General features: G+C 39.5%; 1 protein-coding gene across 1 annotated transcript in view; it reads right to left on the reverse strand.

The window, feature by feature from the left end:
- Positions 1–10,273: 10,273 nt before the first annotated feature.
- Positions 10,274–25,532, reverse strand: part of RYBP (RING1 and YY1 binding protein) — a 65,465-nt gene continuing 50,206 nt past the window's right edge. Inside the window, exons 3-5 of the mRNA XM_084633328.1 lie at positions 14,293–14,469; positions 14,051–14,149; positions 10,274–10,985 (exon numbers count right to left, since the gene is read on the reverse strand). Coding sequence (XP_084489454.1) covers positions 10,733–10,985; positions 14,051–14,149; positions 14,293–14,469 — 529 coding nt within the window. The 3' untranslated portion in view covers positions 10,274–10,732. The remainder of the gene's footprint in view (positions 10,986–14,050; positions 14,150–14,292; positions 14,470–25,532) is intronic.

The raw sequence follows: 25,532 nt of genomic DNA on the forward strand, positions 1-25,532 counted from the left end.
GCTACAGCTCACTTCATCCACTGAATGCATCCGATGAAGTGAGCTGTAGCTCACGAAAGCTCATGCTCAAATAAATTGGTTAGTCTCTAAGGTGCCGCAAATCCTCCTTTTCTTTTTGCGAATACAGACTAACACGGCTGTTACTCTGAAACCTATGAGGATATTGTTTGGCTCACTGAGGGTTTTTTCCCCATCTGCTATATTCTGCCCATCAGCGCCCAAGCACATACAATCCCCCCAAACCCTATGCGGCAAAGTCCAGACTCACAACAGGAAGATTTCAAAGGCCTTGCACATTCTCCTTGGTGGAAATCAAGGGCAGGAGCGTCTGGATTAAGGATACAAACTGCCTTTTTGCAGTGTTGTAGAAACTGTGATGGTCCCAGGATATGAGAAACACTGGATGGGTGAGAATATTTTATTGGACCAACTGCTGTTGGTGGACGGATCAAGCTTTCAAGCTACTCAGAGTTCTTCAGAGATTAGACGCACTGTGGTGGCCACCACCGCCTCCCCTGACGCCAGTTTGATGCAAGAAGATTGCAACAAACAGCTTCGGGCTTTGTTAACAAACATTCATCAGCTTTAGACATTCCCCCCACCCCCCAGCTGTGCGTACACACAACCGCTCCCAGCTTCCTGACACAGTGCTGGGTGTCCCACAAGGATCTGCAGTCAGGGACATTGGCATGGCTCAACATGGCTCCCAGGAAGATGGCATCTACATCTGATCTACATCCCTCTGGCTGTAGGGCATCTTTCCCCAGACGGTCTCTGATCCTCCTCCAGCTGGCGCTTAGCCCAGAAGCACATAGTTGTTGCTTAGCAAATAATGGGTGGGATTTTCAAAAATGCCTAAGGGAGATGGACACGCCAACTCTGTCAAACACTTGAAAATCCCACCCATGTAACTGGCTTAGCAGACACTAAAGCAGCCCTGGAAATCAGCACATACAATCTGCCTCCAATGCAACGCCAAAAAGGAAGAGCGGCTGAAGGACAAAGTGATCTAGCAAGCAATGAGAAGGAGATCTGGGGGTTGATAGCCAGCACAGCTAAAGCACTCAGAGCCAGGCTGGGGGCCATTTTTGGTGTGGTTGTCCGAGCATATGCTGATTTGCCTCCTAGCTTCTGATCGTAGTGGAGCAGGGCCCCAGCAGCGCACATGAGCATAGGGGCTGTCGGTATCCTCACACTCCGGCTTACAGCTGCAGGGCAAGGCTGGTGTGCTAGGTTATATAAAGCTGTGTGTTTTGAGGAATGAAACAGCAGCAGCCCCATTTATTTACAGGCAATGAGGTGGCGGTGGAGTGTTACGATGGCAGCTGAGCAGCGAAGGTGTACAGAAAAGCAGCGTAACTCCATTCATGTTGCATTATTCAACTCATCTCGAATACAGCAGAGTAAAACGACAAATGGGGGGTGGGGGGGAAGCTTGTTCTTTTGAACTGCTGGGCTACACATTTCACCCGCTAAAAAACTGGTGGCGGATGGTAGGATTTATACTTGGTGTGGCTGTGAATTAGCCCTGGATGTGGTCAATGGAAAAATACCATTTCTTCAAAACTGGAAACTTTGTCCAGTGATCTCTACATTGAACTTCCCAGAGAAGATCAGTCAGCAGCCATGAATTTTAACTATTGCAGATATGAGGGCAGATCTTTGGCCTTCCTGAACCTGGAAAGGTTACATTTAGCTATCAGAGTCCATATCTACCGGCACTTACAGAAAGTCAAGATCTCTCCTGCTAGAAAAGTCTACTCTGTTTATGTTTCAAGATACCCCTATGCTAGAGAAATCAGTTTAATGTAATGGGTTGCTAAAGTTGTTTTATTATTTTATATAAACTATTGGGAGCCTCTCTGAACTAACTTAAGGAGCAAGTGGGCTGAATCTTTCGGCTCCAATTCAGTGATAACAGGCTAAGCTTTATGCAGAACAGTTGGGATTCTTATCCATAGTGATACGTTGCCAATTCTTACTAGAGCGAAGATGAGCCAGCAGAGGTGGGTGAGCAGATATTAGACAGAGAAATTTGGAAATCTCATCTTTCTGTATTTACCCTGTTGCTGAGGATGTCTCTGCAGCCCTGAGCCTGTTTCCATTTTAAATCCTAGATTTTTAACTTGCAGGGGAAAGGTGTAATTAAAATAGTACAATGGCTCTACCGATTCTGCACTGCTCTGGGCTTTACATTTAAAAACAGTGAGTTGCACACAACGTGCAGGGTAATACAAACCACATGTCTGAATGCCGCATTCTTCAGGCAGACAATCTGAAGCAAGCCGTACAGCAGAAAGCCCCATAAACAGCAGATGAAAGGCACAGTGTGGCACCAGGCAAACAACTGTTTTGATGCATTATCGGTCCCTCCTCTTCTGCTGTGTGCAACATGCTGTCCCTCTGCAGCGTGCTGGAGCTCTGTTTGATTGCATACATGCTCCACCCCCCTGGGCCATTCTAAAATTCACTCTTTGTTTCCCTGCTAGCTTTCTCCAGCGCTCTCCAACAGCCTTTCAGGCCCTTTAGATTTCTGGTCAGCTCTAGTAGCTCTAACCAATGAATACATCCTAAAAGCTTTTGATGTACAATTTTCAAATGTGTATTACACCGGATATTTCAAAGCATTTAAGTGAACTGTCAGGTTACACGCTTGAAACATTTCTGACTCACCTGCTGGCAAGAGGAAATGGAGAGCAGCAGCTCCAAGGAATCCAGGACATGGAGTTTCACAGCATGACACTTTCAAGCACTTCAGGTATAATATTTGATTTTGAAAATGAAAACACTTGTGAGCAAACAGGAAACAAGCATGCTGGAACACCATTTCAGACACATCAGGTGCAGCATTGCCAAAACCAAATGGTTTTAAAAAAAATCATAAATCAGGCCCCAAAAAGAGATTTTCTAAAATATAAAATTCGGGGATTTTGACTTCTTGGTTTCTTATCCTTTAGGGGGGTACTTATGCATCCAATGAAGTGGGCTGTAGCTCACAAAAGTTTATGCTCAAATAAAGTTGTTAGTCTCTAAAGTGCCACAAGTCCTCCTTTTCCTTTTGGGGGTACTTCGGTTACATTTAAAGGCTACCCTCTGCAAGAGGGCTAGAAACTTTTTTTTTTTTTTTTTTAAAGGAAACTTGAGAGTCTCAGCACCAGGAGGAGCTGGGACCTTAAACAAAGGAGCAGATATTATGAGACTTGTGATAACATCATGAGTTGGAAAGACTGAAGCTACCATATTTTCCAGTTGAAGCCAAAGAGCAAAGCAAAGAAATAAAACTTCATCGATGTTGCTCTTTACTGCTCTTCATTTTCTTGCTTGGCTGTGACTGCATTGTTGGGACTGAGAACCTAAGTGCTTATTTAAAAAAACAATCATTTTGGAATTTCTTACGTGTTGTTGCTGGTTTGCACACACACACCCCTTTCCTTTTGTGAGTGTACTACTTAGGGCAAACTGTCTCGCTTATCTCTCTGTATTAGATGTAATGGTAACAGGATAGCAGGTTTCAAAGGATGCATCGATGTTAGATTCAATCCATCCCTGGAGAGTGATTTCTTATAAATACAAAGCAAACATCACAAGGTTAGGGAGAGTAATAGATCTGTATTATTTGGCTTAACAATTATAGAAGTAAAAATAGGATTAGCAATTATATAACTATTATAGAAGGAAATCACCAATACACAAGAAACACAAGGAAAACATCGTAAATAAATATTTCCTAGGCCTTATAACAATTATGCACAGCAACACGAACAGACTTGAAGTCTCAGAGATCACAGTATCTTTCCTCAGGTGTGTCCTTCTGATCATCTTTCTTTTCCACAAGTAGTTGCCAGGAGTTATTTGTGCAACCTGAGCTGCAAATCCCCCTTTCCTTGCTGCTTAAATGGAAACCCAGGCTCTTTCCACACAATCCTGCCACCAGCCTCAAGAGTTGGATAACTCCTGCTGGGCTCAATACCGTATCACAGAAGAACTCTAACCAGTTATAACCAAGTTAGAGACCACTCTTCCAGGCTAGCACGCCAGATCTCTAGGTGAAACAGCAATGTCATCGTAAGGTTCCTGAGCACATGGCTACCACACAAAACCTCATTCCGAGACCAAATACACAAATGTCAGACTACTTATTTAGAACTTTAGCTGGTCACCATTAATATAATGAGCATTTCAGCAAATTGCCCAAGAAGTGACTCCTTCCAAAGTGTACAAGTTGGGACTCCCGGAAATGGGCCTGATTTTCCATTAAGTGTGAGCACCCATCCTCTGAAAGATCAAGCCCCTTCAAGGTGTTTTAAAATTGGGCATGTTAAAAACAGAGGCACCCAGCCTCACTAATCACTTCTGAAAGCCTTGACTTTGCACTGAAGGAGGCTAAGAATAATGGATGGAGTTAAAGCATTGGAGTTACCCAAGGGATCACTCCAGACCAACATTTAGCACATAGCAAGCACTGCCAATCAGTGACAGACACACGTTTGTACAGAGATTGAGAGTGGACAGTGCTGAGCTTATTGGCATGGAAACAAGCCCAAAGCCACCAAGAAGAGAATTACACATTCAAAGCAAAATTAAAAGAGCAGCACATCATCCTGCTGCAAGCTGTTCTTGCATTAAGTGGAACAGAAGTATTTTCTAATTAGACTGTACAGCGCTGTTTGAGTTCACATACCTCAACCTAAGATATCTCCACAGTGGTTCCAAAGAGGCTGCTCTCTCTCTGCTTGCTTTGCACATGGGTATTAAAGAAACTGGAGTTTGCAAGGATGGATGGGAAGCAGCTACAATCCTAATGACAAAAGCAGCAGCCATTTCTTCTCTGATGTAACAGTGTCTCCATGGGATTCTGAAAGGTTTGCCTACACTCTGGATCTAACACAAATCCTGTCTTCTGGTGTTTTTCTGATTTGACATGGTACTCAGTGGTCTGTAATCCAACACCTTGCTACAGCTGGGGCAGAAACTGCCATTCGTCACATCTGTCATCTCTTTTGTAGACAATTTTCAGCTTGAGCTCTAGAAACTCCAATTGTGATTCACTGCAATAAAAGTGATGCTAGACACATGTAATTAATCACTATGAGGGTGTCCGTCTAGTAGTTAAATAGAATAATCCTGCTGTGGGTTTCTAACACTCTTACCCAGTCTTCAGGGGTATCTTTCTGTGTTAATTATTCTTTTAGTTTCTTTATGACTTTTGTGTTCATATTTAATTAGTAAGGCAAGTTCTTTTACAGCAAATGCCACCCTCACACTCTTATTCACTGTGTTATTATAAAGCTAGATCAGGATCCCTACTCATTTTTGTGTCAGATAAAGACTATTAGTTGGAGCAGCTGATAATGGGGCTCCATATTCCTGGACTGAAATTCACGTGGCCTTGTGTCTTTCAAAGGATTGATTGCATGGATCTTTCAAACTGATTGTAATCTAGCCCTTGGTAACAAAAATTTTCTTGTATCTTATTAATGTGAAGTTATGGAATATTAGGGCACAGGCAACAGTTTCAAAACATGGCTCTTGGCTGTTCGGCCTGTGTGCCCAAACTAACCTAGTGAGTTCATGGTTCTGCAATGGATGTTGAAAGTGACCCCATGAACTAAGAGACTTCTACTAATTCTTATTACAGCTGGCGCCTTTTTGGTGCGTCTGTCCCTATTCTTCTCTACAAAGTCAGGAAAGAAAAGCTTTAAAATTAGCTGACATACAAGCTGATGAGTTTTATCACCTTTATTTTGTATAATGAAATAGTAGGATACTATTTTATAACCATGACCAATATACACTTTAAACTTAGTGACATTTTAGGACAGAAGTTGAACAGCTGCTATGAACTAGATTCCTGCATGCAAGTACATCTGGCTTGTGCCTTGTTCCCTACAAGTAGCAGGTTAAAAATGCTAATTTAATGGATCTTTCAAGCTGTGTACATTTCTTAATAAAAGTGATTCCATTACTGCAATCCTCACTTTCTCCTTTCTATCACTCTTATCAAAGCTGGCCTGAGGCCCCAATCCTGCAAATGATTACGCTGACTCTGAGGTCTGTCTGCCCAGTTGCTTGATGGGTCAGGGCCTTAGACTTTCAGTTCTTTGAGGCAAGGCCTGTTTCTTTACTTTTTTCTGTGATGCACCAAGCAATGCTTCTGGGCTCTCTAAAACTACCTTCCCTGTTGCTACGTATTTTTGGCACCAATGCTTTTGAAACATTTCCAAGTGTGATAAGTACTTAAACAGTTTGCATCTATAGTGAGGTGTTTTTTTAAGCAACTTCTAGTGACATTAGTTATAAGACACAGAAGAATCAACTCCTTTTAATTTGATAACTTATACAGTTCTTTTGAATTACTCAATCACTTAAAAAAAACCCCCAGAACCGGAAGGAGTTCAGTATTTCATACCATCTTGTTTCCTAGACAGTGGAAGCAAATACTACTTGTAAAATAGCAGTATTTTACAATGCAAAAATATATCTAGATTTCCAATTAAAGTCTTATAAAATGTTACTCTTAAGAGTTTGGTAGCTCAAGATAACCCAGGGGCTCTCACTAAAATTCTTTGCACCAAACTTCACCATAGCTGCAGAAATGGGGGAGGGAGGGGAAATTGTCTATTTCTGTTATTTGCAAAGCAATATAACCCAAATTCTGCAAACACATCTGCAACTTTGCTCATGCAATTAGCCCCAGTGAACAATATGGTATTACTTACGTGCACGAAGTTCACCACACGCATTAAGTGTTTGCAGGATTGGAGTACAGCAACTGTGTTTCCCATATATAATTCTGTACATTCTGCAGAAAAGCAGTTACAATAATACAAGCTCTTCACCTTGTCTGAATACTGGCATCTCCCAAAAAAGAGAGCTTTCAGATTTAATTAAATTTTACTATTTTATTTGTGAAAAAAACTACAAGCAGAATTCATAAATAGACATTTCTATTTAAAGCAGGAAAATGATAAAGTGGCTTCTAATAACAGTCGTGCACATGCCAGTAACAGGAATATATTAACATCTTTTATTTGCTAGACAAAGAGCAGTGTCCAATATAAATTTCCCAAAAACATTTAAGACCTGTGAATTTCTGACCAGTTCACAAAACCACCATTGACACTTTAGCATGAAGATCAAAACAAACCTAACAGGACTGTCAGCTCTAAAGACTTTACAGAGCGGAGAAACTTTCAAAAGCGTTATACAAGCTGTCTTTCTGGGCAAATGAAAAATATAGCTCGTATAATACATTAACATAAAAATCCACAAGATAAGATTATGTTTTGACATACTTAAACAAGCATTCTATATTTGTCTCCAACAAACAAAGCTAAGGAAATAATGTAACCATCTTTACACAGTAAATTAAGGTTACAAGTCATACACAAGAACAGAACTGCTTGCGCATTAAAAACTGTTCAGCTCCATTGTCATACTCTAAATGTTGGCTCTTAAAACCATTTTTCGGTTACATACAAGCAAAGGTTATTATATAGTCAGCAATTAATAAATTTTCAATAATTTAAGTTTATTGTAGCTTAAAAAAGTAGACTGAGAATGATCTTAATAAGGCAGGTGAAAATATCTCAGTGGAAATAAACTCACAGAAGCTACTGCCAAATTTTAAATCTGTCCAATTTGAAATGACCAAAGTGTTTTGATTAAAATAAATAGTCTGTGTTAAAATTATTTTACTTTTTCTTTTGCATGACTATGTCAAACTGAGCAAGTCAGGCAAGCTGTGTTTGTGTGTAAAAGTTTAAACTTGCAAACATAACACTGTGCTTTTCTTACCTGCTTTCTGTGCCACTGAATACCAAGCATTTCTGGTCTTTCCTTTACACTAGTGTCTAATTTTTTTTAAACATGCTCCCTAATGATAGCAGGGTAAACTGAAAATGCAAGAAAGTGAAGGGAATTCCATTTCCAGATACATGCCTTAGGGGTGTTATCAATTTCAGAAATTAAGTGTAGAAGTAAACACTATCCTTCAAATCCACAACACAACAGTTAAAAATGTGGCCCGGTTAGGTTCAAATGCTTAGCTAGCAATTTCTACTAAATGCAGAGTTTCAGTTCTCTTGTACCAAAGCAATTTTCCACTCCATCCTTACAAGCAGCTAATTTATCAAGGAGGCACAACCAAAATAAACCACCACCAAAGATGATTTCAATGACTTAATCAGTAGCCTCTGAGTAGCTCGTTACTGTGTGTTAAAGCTTTTTCAAATAATCTATGGGTCCATTCATTTAACATGAAGTAATTTTCTGGTACATACAATGCTTTCTTGCACAAAGTACGACAGCCAACAAAGCGCACAAGCACGTGCATAACTTTAAGCATCAGTGTGGCCCCACTGAAGTCAGTGGGACTAGACTCCTGCTTACATGTTTTGCTGGCTTAGGCCAAATGCATTTAAGCTGACTGATTATGGTTCATTTATAAAGCAGTGCAAAATATACAAGTTCAGGGGCATCTTCAGAAAATCTCTCTTTAAAAAAATTATTCCAATACATCTCAGTAAAATAAATAAATATGGCTGACCAGTTTACCCTCCCTGAGACCCTTAAAGGAACAGTAAAACTTGAAAAGGAATGTCTTTGCAATGTTCCACTAATGTTAAAATGTGGATTGAGAAATTCATAGTATTAAAACTATGTATAACATACTGATGCTCATAGGTAGCATCTGATTTCCTTTGGTTTTTCAATAAATACTTTAAAAATGCAGTTTTTAAAAGGTAAGTATAGCTTATATCCCAGATATAAAACAGAATTAAAAGGGGGTGCCCATGTTAACGTGTTCAGAATAAAACTGCAGCTGTAAAGACACTGCTTTGTACCGTACACATGCAAGCAGAGCTGGTAACGGATTAATTAAGCACAGAATAATTTTATCATCATTTTGAAAGGAACCTACATGTCTGCTACTCAAAACCAAGCTGATTTCAAAATAGAATTTTATTCAGTTGCCTCCACAGACAGAAATTATTTTTACCGAGCAACTAATTCACAATGTAAGAAGCTGGCACCAAGTTCCCGAGAAGTGGCCCTCTTTCCAAGTAGAACACCCAAAAGCTATCCTGTTGATGTTGAATAAAGTTACAGACTCTGTGCCTGAAATTACTGCAAAGCACTCTGGGCCACATAATTAAGGATAAAAAGACAAATAGAACTTGAATCTTAAAAAAACGGTTTGTTTCACCTCTTCAGATTATTATTTTAGCAGGATAATGCACAGAAGGTAAACTGTAAAGCAATGCTTATAGACCAGGAACGAAGTTTATAGTCTGAAAAGATACAGAGCAAGAATGAAAGAGACACGGACCATCAACGTGAGCAGCACTTGTTGCTGACCTGCCAGCATGAAAGTTTTTTCTCAACTGTAGCTCCCACAGCAGAATATCTAGACGTGTCCAAACATTAACAAGCCTACATATGTCATCATTGGATGATATGCTGTTCAGAAATTGCTCTTGGAATACAAACCCAACTCAATTAAACCCAAAAATACTCCCCACAACAGAATGGAAAGAGTCAGAAATGAAAAGGTTTGACCAAGAAAGAACCAAACCACATCAGATGTGAACATGTAATGGTTTGGTTGATCAGCTCTAAAAAGCTTCCAGCCTTAGGGTTCTCTTCTGCCTTGAATTCTAAAGCAAACAGCCACTCCACAGAGATTTAATGTCACCTCAGTCATTGATGCAGGTCTGGAAAATGGATGGAATTAATCAAAATTACAGAATACCACATTTTTGTGTGATTGGCTATGGAAGAAATAACCATGTCAACAAGTAAACAAAATATACATTAATGCATGGCATTCTGAAACCAGCTTAGTTACTTTTGAATAAGCACGCTCCAATTGGACACGGACTTGTGATTTGTCATTCTGAGTTATTCTATTGGGAATGCAGGCTATCTGGAGGAGTCTTCCCATTATAGATCACAATGTATAATAAAAACTATTTGCCCAGTACTGATTAGCCAAAAGTTGGGGGGGTAGGGGGGAGAGGGGAAGAGAGAGAAAAATCAGGTCTCATCTGGCTTTAAACCTTCTGAAATATACTTTTCATCTAAGCCTGGTTCCATTTCAGTATCAGCACTTTCACAAAAGGGGACTGTCCCAGATCTTTAACTGTTCAATATTTTTGTTTCACTTCACAGTGTTTCAAGCACCAGCGTTTCCATGTATTGGTTTCAAATAACCCTTTATATATATTTATTTATATATATATTTATATATAATTTATATCAAAACTGATAGTACACAGTATAACTGGAAGAAAGAAAGAACTGAACTTAAAGGATATGCTGAAGGAGGATGGAGTTTGTGAATGCAATAAATAAAGTCCCCTTCCCCTCCCCCCACACACTCCAAAAAACCAAAAAAAGTTGTAATGTTCATGGAAAATTGTGCACAGCAGATATTATAAAAAAGTAGATTCAGGAGCACATCCAATTATAAATGATTGTTAGGAAAATTATATAAAACAATGGAATACATAAAAGTGTCAAGAGTAATTGTCAGGGTGCGAAATTCCTTGGTGGCCAGATGCCCATGACAAGCAGAAATTATCCTGGTTGCATCAGTAAGAGAGTGATGTCCAAGAAAGTGTGTGTTCAAGCACAGAAGAGGCTCTCCAGGACTGAAGCCCCATGGGCAGGTGGAGTGTTTGAATTTCATACCCTGATTCATAGTTTTCCACAACTCCATGTGCAATTTTCAGAAAGATTCATCGTTAACTGCTGACATGTCGCCCTTCGGCGTGGAGGAACGGGACGAGCCTTTGTCTGTGCTCTCAGAGCCGGAGCTGCTCTGATTCTGCTGTTCTGATCCTGCACTGGAGGTCACTGTAGATGAAGATGTGGAAGAGGAGCGAGTCTTTTCTTTAAAGTCTGTGATAATTACTGTGACGTTCCCCACTGTGACTGCCAGCTGCTGTGCAGTACTTCGGTCCACATTTTTCAGTCTGGGCCTAAAGAACAGGTGAGGAAAAAAAGGGAAAACGTTTATTAGGAACCATATTTCAGAAACAAACTTTCTACTAAGTGATATGTTCTGAGCTCTCTTGGACAGATCAGATTAGTTTGGAAGTGAGCTCTGGTACCAGCCCTATGGGACAAAAGATGAAAGAATTCTGTTATCTGAATACTCCATCTTGCCACATCACGTGCCCTGATGTTCTGAGACAAGGCTGTGACTTTGCAATACAAAACCACATGAAAGCATTTGAACATGGACGTTCATTCCCATGTGGGGAACACTGTAGCTGCAAATAACTCAGGCACTGGGGCAACTTGGCTTCCCCTTCTCAACTTTGAGTTTATACAAATCAGAGGCCCAATCAATCCAAGTATAAAATTGTTCAAAATGCTCCCTCCAGAAGGCTGTTGTAAGTAAAACCCAGGACATTTCTCACAGTGTTAGCTTTTCTCTGTCACAAGACAAAACAAAGCGAACACATTGGTTTTTATAGCTCAGGATTATATCAGTAATTTGTTTCTGCGCTTTCATGCAATTAGTAACCCAGCTAATAAAGGACTGTGCTCTGCACAGAGGCTGACATCCATGTGTTTGCAGGATTTGGTCCAAAATTCTGATACAAATACAATGCAATGAGTTTATTTAAGGGCAAACTTCTGCTGGCGTGTGCTATTGCTGGCCGTGTGAGACAGTCCTTTAGCTGTTGGCGGATGCCACATCTGCTTCAGTGATTACCTGTGATTTACAGTTAACTCTTTTCCCTTCCAACCGTGGGTCAGACTGATGCAGCAGAACTTTCCCCACTAGGGAAATTAGAGGGGCGTTCTCCAGACATCAGGTAGAACTAGCTCGCTAGCGCTAGAAATTGCGTTTTTCATGGAGATAGGAGACAGACAGGTTTTTCTTCAAGACCAGGCCCCAGTTTCCCAACTGAGCAGAAAATAACCCTCTCCTCTACATTTGGGTCATATTGGACTAACTCAAAATAGTGAGAAAAGAGGAAGTGGATCCAATTTTATATTTTCAATGCCTCTCTGCTGGTGTCGAGAATTGGTAGACGATCATCCCAGGGCTACCCCGTTCAAGATTATCCTATAAAATCACTGAAATAGATGTAGGTTCTAAACTAGAGTTATATAAAGTGGTGGGAAATGGTGATGATAAATAGTTTCAAAAGAAAAATAAATGATATTCTTGTGAATTTAAACCTTCAATTAAGTGTGCTGTAAATTTCTCACTGTAAAAAACTGTGTTTGTAGGTAACCTAGAAAGAAAATTGCATCAAATTTAACAGGAAAAACATTAATATTTTAATCACATTTAAATATTAAATTATAAACTATGTTGGGATAACAACCTGACACTGAATAACTTTATTTTCTTTTTAATACTGCCCCTCCACTTAGTCACTAGATTTTTCAAACCCGTAGGTGCTGTCAGTAAGTTCTAATGTGAAGCCACACATACACGTAAGTATGTATATACTCATTTACACACCCAAGAGGTTGCGATTTGAACATGTAACCACAGACTTAGATGAAACGATTAACGTCACCTGGCATGTGGGTGATGCTAAAGGCCAACTAGCTCAGCATATCTGGGCAATTTTGTCAGTTTTCAGACTTAGCAGGCAAAGGCCACCCTATACTGATAGATCCTTTGTATCTACAGTAAATATTCCAGGAAGTAGGTTTGTTTATTTTTCTCCCCCAAGTCCCCATTTCCTTTAGGAAACCCAGTTCTTCCTGTAACTTTACAGACTCATTTGTTTTCTCTTGTATTCAGAAACAGCTAAAAATCCTGGCCCGGATTTTGTCTCTGGGATGCTGGTGCAGATCTCTCTGCCAGTGCCCTTCTCTGCTATTGAGTACACCTCTCTGCTGTCACTTGACAGGAGCTGGAACAATGACAGGTGCATTGAGCAGACTGCTCCCTCTCAATGATCTGCTTAACATGGCCCCAAGCCACATTAACTTCTGTCCAGAATAACTCCATGCTACCAAACCACTTCAGGGGATTCCTGAACAGCTGCAGCTGGGAGATACCCTGTCACCATGACTGCACTGGAACATGCTGACAAGAAAATAAGGGAGAACTGCGGGAGTCTGATAGGCGGTAACAGCCGTGGCTTCCCATCCACCCTGATGTTTGAGACTAACCCCCCTGCTCATTCTTCAAGGTCTGGGAGGACTTAACAAATCTGATTGAAGCTCAAAAGGGAGTTTAAAGGCACTCTCCTCCCCGTGGCACTTTCACACACCCGTGGCACTTTCACACAGGTAGTCAAACTGTGGGGTCAAATTCTGCTTGTTGCCTCCATGACTTCAAGGCGTAAAGACGACCACAATTTGGGCCTGTTGCATTGGAGAAATAAGGAGCAATAGCTTTTATTTTAAAAGAAACCTGTAATGTCAGCACAGCTGAGGATAGGACTTAACTCTAACACACAGGCAAAAGCCAATTTGAAATATCAGCTTGAATCAACTGTTTTATCCTTGGACAAAAATAAAGTTCGTAAATGCCTGAATTGTTTAATGAGACCTTTCATGTGGTCCCCTAAGAACACAATCAAAAGACAATTTTTCTCCTAACTGCAGTGGTAGCATTGGAGGCATGGGTACAGGCAAATATAATATATCCACTCCTTACACTGTTATTGGGTCTAAATGGAGAGAAGGTAAGAAGAAATTGACAGGTGACCTCTTTTGACCAGATTAATATCTATTTTCTACACAGCAGTTTAACTGCCTAAAAGTAACAAACCACCACAACTGACACGATAGCTTTATCAGAAGGCGAATGACTGAGTGTCTAGTGAGTCAACTGCTTCCACTATTTGAAGCTGCTGTTTTCCAGGTAATCATTCAGATGCACAGGCACAGAGGAAGCTTATACTACTGATGTTCATGCCTTACCAATTCTGTGGATAAATCAGAGTCTTCTGTCTCTAGGGCTGTCAACCCAATTAAAAAACCCACTAGTTTGGACCCTTCAGTTCAGTTCTCAGATGTCAAGATCTAACTAAATGAACATCAATTGATTCTATATTAAACTTACCTTGAAGTGTGATTTGAGTCGCTGGTCTTTGTTGTAGTATTCCCAGACTGTATACTGTTTGCTTCACTAGGAGGATCTTTTACAATATCTGACTTTGGTCTGTAAAAGTAGGAAAAAATTATTATTATAGGTTTTCTTGCTGATTAATGTGCACTACTGCTTGGCAAGACAACCAATCACTGATAAAGCTTAAATAGTGAATAACTAACTGTACACCTAACTAGTGTCCCCCTGAAACTTACTTAGTCTTTTTACTGGTGTTCTTCTTCGTAACACTTGGACTGATTTCTTTTTCTTTGTCAGGCTTTTCTTTGTCTTGTTTTTCCACTTTCTCTTTCTTCTCCTTTTTAGGTGGTGGGGGTGTGGCATATTGCTGGGCAACTTGTTGGGCAACCAGCTGAGAGTTTATTCTAGGTTTTCTATAAAGAGAAAAAAATAAGACCCACAATCAATGATTTAATAAAGGACATGTCATTTCAAATGTAGCAGAAGCACCATTAAGATCCGTTTCATTGTTTATGGAAGGATATTTGACTTTCAGGTACAGAGTATATTTCCTTACTTAGTATCACGTATTACCAGCTACCAGCAAGTATGAAATTTTCCAACTAAAATTTGATAGCCCTACAAACTGGAATTTCATTGGTACTAATCCACAGTCCAGGAACCCTTCTCAATATTTCTAACAAATATAATGCTCTTTTTCCACATGCTTCACAAATTTACACTCTTTTAAATCTTTCAGAATTACATGGACTGACAGCTTTCAAACATCTAGACTTAAAGTGCGATCTCATTTTATTAAAAAGACATTGGTAATATGTTAAATACAGAAAAACAAAATTAGTAAGGTGTCATTCACATTTAGATTTTCAGAATAAGTTCTAGTTCCCTGAAGCAGTGGACTTGGCCTGGACAACAGATAAAGAGCAACAGAAGGTTTACTGATAAAGAGCAACTAAGACTTACTGTGTCCCACCAAAGGCTCAGATTGTAATTCATGGCAAACAACAAAACAAATGGGACATTCACTGTACCATTAAGTGTCACGTCTGTCTGTGCCAATCTCCAACTAGCACTCACTCCCAACACAACTGTTTACAAACTCCAAATAGTATTCAGTAATCTTTACAATGTATATTCATTTAGACAAAAAGGACAACAAAAATTGAAGGATGCTCTTTCTGGAATATTATATCCTTAGTCAAAGACCCTAGTGAGCTGACTTGCTGTAACTGAGATCAAGAAGTCTAAAATGGTCTATTCCTGTCCAGGTGAGGGTCAAAAAAGACAACTTGAGGTGAAATGGCTGGTTTCTGCTGTGACTAAAGGCTAGTAGGTTTGGGTTTTTGAGGGAGATAATGTGATTCAGGGGGCAGGCAGTGTGCAGGCAAAAAAAAAAAAAAAAAAGAGAAAAGGTTACATTACAGAGGGGAAATGGGAAGAGAAGAGGTAAACAAATTACTGTCTTTTTAGCCAGATTTTTATTTCAAATGTTTCAAGCAGAAATCTAACCCACCAGATAGTTAACAATTCTGCGCTGAGTGCTCTCAGTAGAAATTCATACACTCATCCCTTCTATAATCCTCATTCCTGCCTTCATTTCCTCTCACCTTGACAACTGTGTATTTTCCTTCTCTCTGGCCTCTCCAAAGCCCAGCATGTGCAAACTGCTGACTTCCTTCTCATGTGTTCAAAGCAGCACTAACACATCCTCCCTATTGTCAAACAACCCCATTGGCTCCCTATTTTTATTTCAGGTTCAAGTTCAAAATTATTCTGGTTTACAAAACGTCTCTATGAATGTTTCCTAGGACAAAAATTTTCAAAAGCGTCTAAACAGATTAGGATCCTCAGTCTCACTAAAAATCAATGGAACTCAGGCTCCCAAATCACTCAAGGACTTTTGAAAATTTTACCAGATATGCTCTGTGAACTTAGCTGCCTCTCTATTTCCCTTACCTACCACCACCCTTTGCTCACTCTCTGCAAACTCCTTGGACTGTAGAGAGAGCATTCACCTCTGCAGCTCTAGCCATTCCTAACAGCCTCCTTCACACTGCCCATCTCTTTAAATAGCTGTTTGCTAACTTGTTTATACCTCTTCTTTTCTCTCTCCTGGTCCTAACGTTTAACTCTGGATATACGGAGACAATGCTTCTATAAATACTATATAAAATTAAAGTTGTAGTGTACACACACATATTGTATTAACACATTTTCAATTAATTTTTTTAAAGTAGATTTAAATATAGCGTAAACTCATGCAGCATGGATCTGTAGTTCTGACAGATTAAATCAAAAACAGAAATACTACGAACTACAAAATAACTCCTCTCAAGAATTAAATCAGCCAGTTTATCTTGGCACACAAAGTTCCCATTTCATACAAGATCCAAAGATAGCACAAAGTGTTCTGCAAGGAACCAGAGAGACAAACATAATCAATGCATTCTTTGCTACACATACACATTTTTGCATAGGTCAGTCCAGTTGTGTAACCACCACTCTTGTATGCCTTTACAAAGGACTCCATAAATTACTGCACCTCAGCACTAAATGAAAAATTTAGAAAGGGTCAGTTAACATTAGTCCCAACGTTAAAATAAATAAATGAATACAAACCTAAACATTCCCTAGTTTTACAAGAAAAAAATCAATTAAAATATTTGCTGAACACAACTTTTGGGGATTCAGACATTTCCCAAGTGCTATGCTAGAGCAGAACTGGATATTGAAACTTGCTAGAAATTAAAAGTGAAATTGACTAGTCTGTTTTTGCTGAATGAAAGGGAGATGAAACAGCAAAAGTGGGTAAAAGATACATTTTAAAGATTCTTTCATTTTTTTAGCAGCAATGCAATTGCATCAGTGCTACCAGTTTGTGTAGTGTAGACTCATCACAGGCTTTAAAAAATAAAATAAAATAAAATAAAAAACCTTATGATGCTATGGTTAGATAACAGAGTGTTAAAACTGTGCCCAATACACCATTAAAAGGACTCCTGCATCTAAACTGGTGCTGAAAAACAGATCTGCCTAGTTAGTGCACAGAAGGTCTCTGGTTTCACGTAGTCACATAAGACCACTGCTAGGAGGCCGTGTGTCTGAAATAGTGTGAAAACAATTCTACATAGCACTTTCCTATACTTCACTAGTTTGGAATCTGCTTTCTTATACACACATGCAATATAGGAGCAATTTTTTACTTTTTTTGGTCATGTGTCAGTATTTTTGTCTTTCTAAAACTATTGATGGAGTTTGTAAGTCCAATAAAAGTTAGGGCTCTGTGACAAGATCAAAATTAACCTCTTTCTCTGTGCAAGTTAGCAATATGTAAAATCACCACTGGAGATCACCAAATTCGGCACCATTGATTAGCCAGCCAGCTCTTCAGAATGACCGTTCTGTGGCCCTGTTAGATCTTACCAAGTAGTAAAAACAAGGCAGCTAAAGATACCTACTGTAAATAGATGGTAGTTGGTCCAGACTAAGAAGTCTGCTGTACAAACTTATTTTAACAGAAGGAAGCACTACACTAAGAACTGCCTGTGACATTTCTGTTCTTATAACACCAAAATTTAGATGAGAGAGCTTGTTTAAAACCTGCTCAGTGCTTTCATGTTTTTTTAAATGAAGGTGAACGATACTATTTGTTGATAAAAATGTAACATTTAAATCTACAGATGCCCCATAAAAACAATGGAAGTGTCCCAAAAAGTTTCTGCCACCACTATGTGAAGGCACATGTAACAAAAAACTTCTCTTGATATCAACAGAAGGAATTTTGCTGGCAATTGTTTTGTGGGTCCAAAGCTGCTTCCAGGAAGACCATATCTGTACTGCAACCACGGTTCTGTTTGTACAAGGCTTTAGCTTTATTACAACATACTATTGTGGTCCAGTCTGCACAACAAATTGGAATAATATTTGTAACCAAGTTATGAAACACCCCATGCTGCATTTAGATTCTTCAACACAGTTAGAGCCCAATACTGTTTATAATGTGGTTTGCTTACACTTCTCAAGTGTGTGCACACAGAGGGCCTCACTAAACAGTCAAACTGAAAAATGTATCCTAGAAAGCTTTTTGGTACAATTATTGCTCATATGGCCTGTAGTATAGCCAAGGCCCAAGGTATGAACAATTATAAATACCATTACACATCAACAGCCTACTTATCTTATCAAGAATATTCCTCGGGGGGGATTTAAGGGTAAGAGACTATCTACTGATTTTTTTAATGGAATACTGGGGACAGTTTTGCATTCTTGCATTTTAAATAAGGATTCTACAGCTATGACTGCATAACAACTAGTGGATATAAACATGACAGAGCAGAGCAGTTGGGTTATGCAGTAGAAGGAAGATTTTACCTGATTAATGAATCCATTCTCACAAAAGTCTTGCTTAAATAGCAGAGATTGTGAAATGCAACCTTTTAAAGGTTAAATAATTTAAAGAATTTTGCAACTTTTACAATTTTTCATGTCATCAGCTTGTACTATTGGACCAAAAAAATGGATGTTCACACATTGCTTCATCTTCACATCAGTTCTCCAAAATGGATCACACAATAAAGTAGCAGTTAACAAATCCTTGGAGAGCACAGACTGTTCCACTGCACGACTGACCTCACTGCTGAAGCTACCTTTCCAGCAGTGACTGGAAGTTCTAGTTACTTGCTGCTTACATAACTAGTTAAATCAGAAACTCTTGCAATCATTTGTGCTTATGCATTTTGTCAAAAGATCATATTAGGAAACTCACACTAAGAATCTCATATAAGGTTTTCTATTTAGTAGTACTTTGATCTGCTCTTCATAATGTTAGCCAAGTGTGGAGCTTTGCTCCAACTTCAATGACTGGGGAGCTTGCATATCAGTATATTTTGTTTATAAACCCTCCTTCCACATTCTTTGCTGAGGAGTTAAAGAGTGCAGCACTGTATAGTTAAAAATATAACTTCTTTCTGTAGCTCACAAAAGCTTATGCTCAAATAAATTTGTTAGTCTCTAAGGTGCTACAAGTCCTCCTTTTCTTTTTGTGGATACAGACTAACACGGCTGCTACTCTGAAAACTAAAACTTGAAAATCACATCTACCTCTGGAAACAGTCAAAGGTAACCTCCAGAAGAAAGATCACAGAAAATAAAGAGGATTTTTCAAAATTTCTCATGCTTTGACAGCGCTAGTCTATAAGGTGCCACAGGACTCTTTGCCACTTTTACAGATCCAGACTAACATGGCTACCCCTCTGATGCTTGACAGCACTGTATGTATAGTCAGTTTTATTGTCTCAGGGATGGTCAGTGACATAACTCTCATGCATAGTTCCAGCAAGTTCATGTACACGCTCTTCCCTACTCCATGCAAAAGTTAGTAGCAGCAGCCATGAAGAGGTAGTAAGCAGGAGAGTGCACAAATAAAGGGGAATTGGGAGAGTGGGAGAGTGGATCTGAGCACGTTTGATAGCATTGCTCCTTTTAAACCCTTGCAAATATTTTTGTTTTTAATTCAGAGCATGCTATTTTTAAAAAGACGCTAGGTTAAAAAACAGTCTAGTTAAATAATTAAAAAAGAAATCCAAAATGATAGTGTCCCTTTAAACCAAACTAGGGGCTTGTCTACATGAACATTTATTTAGTTCACGGCAAGCTCAAGTGTGAATCTAACCCGCAGTCTGTGTAGACCTTACTGATGTGCACTAAAAGTTCATTAGTGAACTTTAATCTACTTGCATTTCAAAAGTGGCATAGAATAAAGTGCACTAATGAATTTTCAGTGCATATCAGCAGGATCCACATGGACAGTTAGTGTCTGGTAGGCTAGTGTGGGATAGATTCGTACCTCACTCTGAACTAAATGTTCACGTAGACAAGGCCTCAGTAAACATTTAGTCTTCTACTTCAAATTTCTATCAAACTTGGGAAAAAAGTAAACAATGCCTGGGTGAGTTATGGGGACCCCAAGTCCCTGAAAATCAAAGAAAAAAACCCCCACAATTTTAGGATATAGTTTACAAAACTGTCATAATCAAACTATACTGGGTAGAAGAACTTTGGATAGAGAAAAGCCAAGCAAGCAAGCACAAACCTACCACAATGCATTTTTAACCACAGGGCATGATGCAGAAGTAATGCTTTTGCTGTGTCCAGATATGTAAGTTGCTTGCCTGGCCTCTGGACCATACTCTCTCTCTCAAACAGGAGATCTTTTCCACAGAGAACTCAATTTTTTAAGAGTTAATAACGCCTCTCAACATAAAAATGCTTGGTACCCTTTGGTTGCGTATCCACATACAGCATCCTTCATCTCAACTATTTTTCAAAACATCCCATTATTTTCCTGAGATATGGGAAACTTTTTTCTATATTTCTGTATTTTATAGCTTAGGTTTTTCTGATTTTAGAGTAGAGCAGGACTTGTTACAAGACCTCACTATAACAATCTCATGAGTCCTTCACCGACCATGGCTACAAAGCATTACTTTGCTTTCCTGAAAGGCAGAAGTAAGACAAAGTCAGTATATTCAGGGGGATACAATTCCTGTTCATATTTTAAAATGAAAAGGAGATGATGGTGACCTGAAGCCTCGTTTCCACTTGGAATACAATGAATTAACCTGCTCAGGCATCTGTTCCAGAGTTCTGAGTCACTAAAGTATAGAAGGATCTCTCTGTGCTAGTTTCACACCACACTGAACTTGAGTATTTCTGGCCACAATTTTGCTCTCATTTGCCATTTTATGACTGGATATCTGCAAAAAAACAGACTACTGCTTTAAACAAAAATATCCCATTTTTAAAACTATTTAGCATGAGAGCAGAGTGACCTGAGAAGAAATTTGTCTGCAACATACACTTTTTGCAAGAAAAAAAAAATTACCTCGAAAATTAAGATTAACTGCTTTGTGCCCAAATCCTGCTGAGACAGAAAGGAAATTGAACTTTAATGCACTTCAAATACCAATATCCTGTTTGGGTGCCAAAACCAAAACACAAGGCAGTCTGCACTCTAAGCCTTCTGTCCAACGGCGGTGCTCAAGGAAACAGCTTAACTGTCACTGTATGGCATTTTAGTGTCTTTTACTCAGGCCTGATCTATACTAAAAAGTTACCCAGCTATGGTCGCTCAGAGGTGTGAAAAATCCACATCCCGAGGGACATAGTTAAGCCGACCTAACCCCTGGGGTAGACAGCGTTGGGTTGATAAAAGAATTCTTCCATTCACTTAGCTACTGCCTCTCGGGGACATGTATTACAAATGCAGCTGGGAGCTGCAGCACTGCGGCTGTGCCGCTGAAGCGTTGCAAGTGTAGACAAGCTTCTCACTTGCATCAATGAATGTATGAAAAGACTGCATGAACTAGCGAGAATGTAAGATTAACCAGCACTGTACATGAGCCAGAGTTAGTTAATGAATTGCAATATCTCCCTGAAAAACAGAAGTGACATTTCAGGAATTCAGGAAGCTACATTCACAAAAAACTGCCACACATTAAATATGGTAAAAAGAAAAGGAGGACTTGTGGCACCTTAGAGACTAACAAATTTATCTGAGCATAAGCCTTTGTGAGCTACAGCTCACTTCATCGGATGCATCCGATGAAGTGAGCTGTAGCTCACGAAAGCTCACGAAAGCTTATGCTCAAATAAATTTGTTTGTCTCTAAGGTGCCACAAGTACTCCTTTTCTTTTTGCGAATACAGACTAACACAGCTGCTACTCTGAAACCTGTCATTAAATATGGTGGTAACTATAATGTCCTACCTGTTTCTGCAATCTAATCGGAGTCCTCCCAAAGTACCCAAGCGAGTTGCAGAGGATTTTCCCCCTCGGCAGTGGTGAGCTTAGTTGTTTGGTTAGTTCTCATGTTGTCACTTGGACAACACAGAGGCCAGCAAATATGTTATGTGCCTCCATGACGTTCTGTCCTGTGCCAAATCTGGTGTGTTATGGGGTGGGATGCCTATGAGGAACAGCTGTCTGTTGGCACTATCCAGTCATCCTGTTTTAGGATTCCAAGGGTGTCTTTTCCATCCTGCTTTCACTGGATCCAAGTTGAAGATGATTCTTGCAGAAAAGCTGGTACACATTTGGAGCAGATGACAATACTCTTTAGAGAACACTGGGTGACCATTTGAGAGAGTGAGAGGCGTTTAATTAGGAAGTGGATCTCTTCCACTCAACTTTAATACGTGCTGAGGGCTACTGCAATTTGGTCACTCACAGAAGGCTTGACAGTAAATGTCACGTGACTGAATTCTGAATCCTATGTGTAGGCTTGGAAGGATTAGATTTTTATTGGTAAATATTGATAAACATCAACTTGAACACATATACACAAAACATTAAGAAATATTTCCATTGATAATAATCAAAATTTACAGAGTAGGAACAATGCTGCTGCTTGAGAATTTCTTAGAGTTTGATTTAAGGCTATTTACTTTGTATATTTTTACATATATGATGCTGACAGTTTGTGTTTTAACAGTTATAAAGCTTAACTTTTTGCATATCAACATCTGTCATTAAATAATGATTGTCTAGCCCCTCATTATTTCCTGCAACTGTGAAAATTTAAATCAATAGACATTAAAAAAAAGCTTTAAAATAAACATCATCTATCAAAATACTAAAAAAAATAAAAATTTAATTCTGAAAAGCTTACCTGTGGGACAGACACCAGCAACAGATTAGCCCAATTTTTCTGGATGTGACTTTTTACAAAAAATATTATTTCAAGTAGCTGGCAGTGAGAAATCATTGGCCAATATGGGTTCTAATTTGTAGTCACCGTTTAGTGGTTTTCAGACCAGGATCGCCGAGATGTCATAGACCAGACCAAAAACAAAAAAGTGAGGGCCAAGTTTTACTAATGTTAAAACAACTGAGTAAAATCCAAAGGATATATTCACACAACAGCCTGCCAGTCAATATCATTCCAAAGAATCTGGATCCCTGGGTCACATCATCATTCTAATGGATCTGGCCAGAGTCTGGATTCCAGGGTCACATGTGAACTGGTATTTGCTACATGTCAGCAGCTGGCTTTGCTTGTCAAGTATGTTTTACAGGTGTCTGATGTTAGTGAGACGAGTGATTGGAAATGAAGGCAAAGTTATATGACAATACTTCCAGCTATGGAGAGAGTTAATGTGTCAGGGACATTCTCCTCAGCCTAGCCAGCCACACTTAGTTCCTTGATTCGTGTGGACTTGGAGCAAGGCAAATATAACGCCCAGAGCAGCAGCAAGCAGACACAAATCCAAGTCTTATGCTAGGCAAAAGTCTTAGTCAAGAAGTTTCTCCTCAGGTAGGAACAATGATTAGCGGACTCCGGCCCAGAGGAAGAGGAGGAGTAAAGGAGGAGGGTTTTATTTCTGGGATCATTTAGGCCAATGGGAACGAGAAGGTAACGAATATGCTAGGCTAGCGAAGAAACCGATCTAGAGACGGACAGGAAATATGTTCTTGCCAGGAATAAAAGGGAGGCTGCTGTTACACTTTCACCCTTCAGCTGACAGACCCTTCAGACTGAGAGTAACTCAACAATGAGAGTTCAAACTGCCGAAGCAGGAAGGTTACACAATGCAAAAGCACGAAGTGGTACAAACAGAGAGGCTGATGCATGCGGAGGCTACTTTGTGTCGTGAAGCCTCACTTTCATCTTTAGGAATGATCACAAAGAGGTACGCTACAAGTACAAGCCTTCCTACGTTTTGACAGTCTGCACCTCTCCCCTTTGCATCGCCTTGATGCCATGATTATTTCTGAGATCTGAGAGGAGATTCAGGAGGTGCGCAGTTAGGCAAGGCAGACACTTCTTTCCCAATCAGGATTTTTTGCCATCTCTGTAGGAGAACGCACCTGCACATGGCTTTATAACTAGGAACTCATTGCAGACACCCCAGATTTCTGCATTAAAAATATAAACCTTAAAATAACAAGCAAATTTCAGAACACCTTCAAGTTCTTTAATATTACCAACATATTAGTAGTGAAAGACCAAATTCTGACTCAAGCGTCTAAAAGAGTTTAAACTTTTTCAGGTCAAATGCTGAGATCTTAGTCATTCCTTACTTGGCCTACTTATTTAAGTGACAGTTTTCCTGGGTAAGGACTTAGCTATCAAATTTGACCCTGATATGACTAATAACATACAAGATAATCTTCCGCTTTCAGAAGCAAGTAAATTAGAGAAATAATACCTACCTTTGTCCTCTAAGACAAGTCACAAAACCAAACCAAATCAATCTATGTTTTGAAAATTATCACTGGAGAGCAATAAAATATTCCAATTAAAATTAGTTTGGCAGTCTCTGGGAAGCTGTAGTTCATGTCACAAAAGCAGATATTTGCACGCCCAACTCACCAAAGGAAAAAGGAAACAGGGAGGCCAAAAGAAACGCTTTAAAGACACCCTCAAGGTATACATCAAGAGATGTGGCATCGACACCACACACTGGGAGACAGCAGCCCAGGATAGGTATAACTGGCAAAGACTTGTCAGAGAGGGAACGTCCACTTTTGAGGAAAATTGCCTTGCCCTGGTCGCAGAAAAACGCCAGAAAAGAAAGGAAAGACAACTGTCACGTAGCAATCGCATCTTAGCCCTGTCTTCCAACACCACCTCTGTCAACAAGCCTGTGGCTTAAGGATCAGACTCCTCAGTCACCAAAGGACCCATGAAAAATAAAACCTGTGAAAGAGATCATCCTCGTCCTTGAGGGATTGCTGATGACTCTCATTGTTAAAAATGTATCCCTTACTTCCAGTCTGAATTTGTCTAGCCACTGGATCCTTTATACCTTTCTCTGATACAGTGAACATCCCATTATTAAGTATTTATTCCCCATGTAGGTACATACAGAATAATCAAGTCAACCCTAAATATTTTCCTTGTTAACCTAGACACACTGACATCTTTAATAATCTAACACTGTAAGGAATGTTTTCTAATCCTTTAATCATTCTCATGGCTCTTCCCTGAGCCCTCTCCAATTTACAAACATCCTTCTTGAACTGTGGGCAGCGGAACTGGACCCAATATTCCAACAGTGGTCACACCAACTCCAAATACAGAGTTAAGGAGTTTGGGTTTGGTTTGATTTTAGTGACATAGTGGCACAAGATCCCTCAGCAGGGGTCTCATGGCACATGTCTTTAATTTCCAAGAGTGGTAACTGATCCACATTCTTGGGACTCTGATAAATCTCTGTAGATACCTTACACACATTTCCTTCCTTTTCTCCAACAAAATGTTTCCCTGCCAAACTACCATCTCTCCTTTGGAATCAGGTCCAGGATACTAAAATCCATTAGTTCTGCCCTTTTATTCACAACTACTGTTAATGCGAAATTAATCAGAATAATAGCCAGCAGCCAAATTAATCGAAATAATAGCCATACTCTTGGTGCAAGTTATTTACTGGGAAATAAAGTGGAATTATGTAGCAAAATCACTTTCACCACATGG

Source organism: Lepidochelys olivacea, assembly GCF_965140295.1.
Source record: "Lepidochelys olivacea isolate rLepOli2 genome assembly, chromosome: 7".
In the NCBI taxonomy this organism is placed as follows: domain Eukaryota; kingdom Metazoa; phylum Chordata; order Testudines; family Cheloniidae; genus Lepidochelys; species Lepidochelys olivacea.